Source organism: Carassius carassius, chromosome 26 (genome assembly GCF_963082965.1).
Source record: "Carassius carassius chromosome 26, fCarCar2.1, whole genome shotgun sequence".
Classification (NCBI taxonomy): Eukaryota; Metazoa; Chordata; class Actinopteri; order Cypriniformes; family Cyprinidae; genus Carassius; species Carassius carassius.
This window is the reverse complement of record NC_081780.1, coordinates 21,814,447-21,819,251: the sequence shown is the minus strand read 5'-3', so window position 1 is coordinate 21,819,251 and position 4,805 is coordinate 21,814,447. Positions and strand designations below refer to the sequence as shown.

The 4,805-nt window shown below is 40.0% G+C and overlaps 1 protein-coding gene across 1 annotated transcript; it reads left to right on the top strand.

Annotated features, from left to right (window-relative positions):
• The first annotated feature begins 2,847 nt into the window (after positions 1 to 2,847).
• LOC132106322 (THAP domain-containing protein 2-like) lies at positions 2,848 to 4,805 on the top strand. Its single transcript, XM_059511948.1, has 2 exons — positions 2,848 to 3,307; positions 4,008 to 4,805. Exons 1-2 carry the CDS (start codon positions 2,890 to 2,892, stop codon positions 4,271 to 4,273), a joined length of 684 nt encoding a protein of 227 aa, XP_059367931.1. The 5' UTR covers positions 2,848 to 2,889; the 3' UTR covers positions 4,274 to 4,805.

Below are 4,805 nucleotides of genomic sequence, written 5' to 3'. Positions count from 1 at the left end.
ATCACATTGGCTCCATTGTGAAAAAAGCCCAACAAAGGTTGTACTTCCTTCGCCAGCTGAGGAAGTTTAACCTGCCACAGATGCTGCTGAAACAGTTCTACTCAGCCGTCATTGAGTCAGTCCTGTGTACTTCAATTACTGTCTGGTTTGGTTCAGCTACAAAATCAGATATCAGAAGACTACAGAGAACTGTTCGGACTGCTGAAAGGATTATTGGTGCTCCCCTGCCCACCCTCCAAGAACTGTACACATCCAGAGTGAGGAAAAGGACTCAGAAAATCACTCTGGATCCCTCACATCCAAGTCACCCCATCTTTGAACTTTTGCCATCTGGCCGGCGCCTCAGAGCCGCAAATACAAGAACAGCAAGGCACAAGAATAGTTTCTTCCCCCAGGCAATCTACCTCATGAACAGTTAAATGTTTCCCACTTAAACTTATGCTTATGCAAAAATGTGCAATATCCTTATATTTATTTGTTACCCCTCCATCCTAGAACATTCCTGCATCTCACTCAATCCTATTCCATTATCATTTATAGCACAATTGTTTATACACTTATTTATTTGCCAATTTGTAATTCTCCCGTAATTTTTTTTTTTTTTTTTTTTTCTGTGTGTTGTTGTGTGTCTGTTTACTGGAAGCTTATGTCACTAAAACAAATTCCTTGTATGCGCAAGCATACTTGGCAATAAAGCTCTTTCTTCTGATTTCTGACAACAACAACAACAAAAAAAGCCACTCTTCCATTACAGTTTTTACAGTGCTTCCTTTGTTGATGGTTGCACGCTGTATGCAATATGTTTTACCCATTATTTTTCTAATGCAAGACTCCTGAAGATCACGGGATGTAAAGGCACATTTTAATCAATCTTGTTTAGATTTTAGTTCATCTGTATCTTCAATAGTAGGCTGCCACTCCACACATCCATAACAATCTGAATCTGTGGATTTTTTCCATTTATTCAGACACCTTACTACAGTTCCTTACCTTACCTTACCAGTACTACAGACACATTATTACAGTTTTGCTATATATATCACAAATTATATCTGGTGTCTGAATAATTTTTGGTTTGACTATTAAAACTACAAAGTAATTCAGTCAAGAGCAGTGAGTGATTTTCATTTTCTTGGATTAACATAAGAGCAGCCAGTAGCTAAATTAGTCGCGGTCACTTTAAGAGACGATGAACGCATCCAATATAATACACATCCCATTTTTGTTCCTCAACCGTTTACTTTCACTTAAGAAACAACTGACAGTTTTTTCGAGCATAATTTCCAAGGTGGATATTTTGATATATTTTGTATGTATTTGTCGGCACAAGAGCAAAAATAAGCAAATTTGATGTTCAAGTGTTTTGAGACGCCTTTCTCTGCTTGAGCCCTGAGCACCAGAACACTGCGAGTACTGAATTGGGCTCTTTCACATCTTTTTGTTTGTTCAAACTGCGATTTATATTTGTTTGTTCAGGTGCAGGAGGGACTTCGAGGAGAACTTCGCAGAAGAAAGCTCGGTTCAGTGTCGCTGTCCGTGATACGCGGCTCCATTGCAATGTATTTTTTATTAAATGAATTTACGTTTCGCCAGATTGCCCTTCATCTAAGCCCTCGGTTTACCCGCACTCATAACATTAGCACAGAATAAGTTCAGAATCAATCACCAAAAGAATCACTTCGGTTCAGACACTGAATCATGCATGCGCAGTATCATCAGCTCCTCTCGAATCGGACACGTCCGAAAGAAACGGTTTTCGGTACAGTGTACTGATGATCCGAAAACCGATGCAACCGGTTCTTGACTCGAGAACGAGAACCACTCTAACCGGCACGTGTTGCAGTTCAGTATCATCAGCTGCTCTACTCGTGTTCATGTTCTGTTTACTACAAACTCAATTTGTGAATGTGTCATCATTAACTACATATACAGTACAGATATGTCATAAATCCTCCCTTATACCTATTAAACATAGAGTCTTAATTATTGTCCAACTTCCCTGAAAACCCCTTTGGTCTATACATTATCTACAATATACAGATTAGAAACATTCATCTTAAAAAAAAAAAAGCAAAATAAAATATAGTTATTTTATCACACTTTCCGATGTTTAACAAAATACTTAAAAAATTACACGCATGCGCAGTATCATCAGTTCATCGGTTCTCAAATCGGACGCGTCCGACAGAAACGATTCTCGGTTCAGTGTACTGGTGATCCGAAAAACGATGCAACCGGTTTTTGACTCGAGAATCAGCTCATCGGTTCTCAAATCGGACACGTCCGACAGAAACGATTCTCGGTTCAGTGTTCTGGTGATCCGAAAAACGATGCAACCGGTTTTTGACTCGAGAATCAGCTCATCGTTCTCAAATCGGACACGTCCGACAGAAACGATTCTCGGTTCAGTGTACTGGTGATCCGAAAACCGATGCAACCAGTTCTTGACTCGAAAACGAGAACTGCTCCAGCAGTGGGCATGTTCGTTCATCATCTGGCTCTGCTCGGTGTTCATCTTCAGTTCGGTCTTCACAGCAGTTCATTCAGTGAACTGTTTGAGTAAATAAATTACACCGGGATATAGGTTTATTCTGACTTAGAGGGAGTGTCAGTCACGTTAAAAAAGTTAACAGCTTTAGTAGTTTGTGGATTAATGCTATTTGGAGACGTGAACCGTTTCAAACGATTCAGTTCGATTTGGTGAACAGGTTCAACCGGTTCACTAAGAAGAACCGGTTAAATTGAACGATTCGTTCACGAATCGGACATCACTATAGACCTTTTACGCACTTAAGCACTTACGCACTTTCCGTTTTTTCGAACGGAAATACGTTAATGAAGTGTATTAGAACTTTCTGTTTTCATAGCGGGCCGCGGCAGATACGAAAAATGGCAGAATCGAAGAGTCGCTGTTTCTGTTGTGTTCCAGGCTGTTCGTCTTCCAACCAAAAACAGCCCTACCTTTCATTTCATTCTTTTCCTGTGGATCCAAACCTGAAACCCAAATGGATACAGGTGATCCGAAGAGAGGAAAGGCATAGTTTTAATGTAAAAACAGGTAGCACCTATGTCTGCAGCCGGCACTTCGCTCCGGATGATTACAGTGGTGGCTGCGTTTCTCGTCGCATGAAGAGTGGTGTTGTCCCAAGCCTATTCCCTTGGAACAACTTTACTGCTCCTTTGAGAAGGGAGTCAGTATATGACAGAACCTTCAAACGTCAGTCTATACAGCTATGCTGTGAAGATAGCGACATGTTGGCTAAGGCAGTAAGGATGGATCATGACTACGTGACACACCCACCTGCAGGTAAGATTGTTCATAATGTGTTTAGTTAACGCTAGTCAACTATGTGTACCGTTATTGGATAAATGCATTTATACCTGAACAAATTGATGTTTATATTATAAGCTGTACACGAAATTCAACTAACGTTAGCCTACATCTGTAACATAGTCTCATGCTGTCTAGCTGTAAGGGGCCAGAGATGGGCAGTAGGGGAGAGCAGGCACAACCTAACGCTTTTTGACTTTTTACATTTTTGTAAACCTACTTTGGGTTTAGAGTATTTTTTTTCTCCCCCAAATTTTATAACATGACCATATAACAGTTTAAAATGTAATCTTATCTAATAAAAAAAAATACAAGAAATCTTAAAATATTTTCTTAATAAAATACAATTATTACGTGTTCATATAAAATAATGTAATTTTTTTAAACAATAATGAAGCAATTTATTGATGTGGCAGCTAGTAAATACACTAAGTTTCATCATACAAGCATGTGTGGAAGTATTTAAAACAAGTGTGTTACAAATGGCCCCTATTTTAATTACATGTATTTAATTACTTTTGAGTATTTTGTCATTTGTACTTTCCTTCACAAAAAAATAAATGAAGTGTAATTTGTATTTAAATACTTAAAATACTTTTAAAACAGGATTACTGTGTTGTGTTGAAATGTAGCATAAATATGTTAAGACTGGTTTTTAATTTCTTTATCTTTACAGGTGCTCTGGATGAGGCTTTGGATTACATCCATGACTTAGAAGCCAAGTTGCAAAACACTGGTCTACCAACCCTACTCTCTTCAGCCGATACTGTTCATCGGACAACCAAATACGTTTCTACACCAAATTTCCATCCGAGAGTGTTTTTACTATTTTTTGGGAGTCGATTGCACCATCTGCACTTAGACTGGTATACGGGACCAAAGCACAGAGGGCAGGTGAGGAAGGCTGCGAAGATCCCAGCCCACCACGCATCATGCCATTAATAGATGAGTTCTTGATGTACTCCATGCGGGTTGCTGTTGGCATGAAGGAGCAGCTCATTGCTGACATGTTTAATGTGAGCATTGCCAGGGTTAGCAGGGTTAGCATCACCTGGGCCAATTATCTTTTTATGATGCTGAGCTCACTACCCATCTGGATAAGCAGGGAAAAGGTTAAGTCCACTATGCCCCTTAAATTCCAGAGGTGCTGTCCCAATGGCAGAGTGATACTGGACTGCACAGAAATTGCCCTGGAAACAGCCTCATCCCTGACCTTACAGTCAGAAAGATTTTCAAGTTACAAAAACAGGACGACATTGAAAGGGCTAATTGGAGTTGCTCCCAATGGTTTGGTGACATTCATCTCACCCCTATACACTGGGTGCATCTCAGATAAGGAGATCAACAGGATCAGTGGAGTCCTTCCCTTGCTGGAGCCAGGAGACGATGTCATGGCGGACAAAGGGTTCCTCATTCAAGACCTCCTTGCTGACGTTGGATCTAAGCTCATCATTCCACCTTTTAAGCGTTCAGC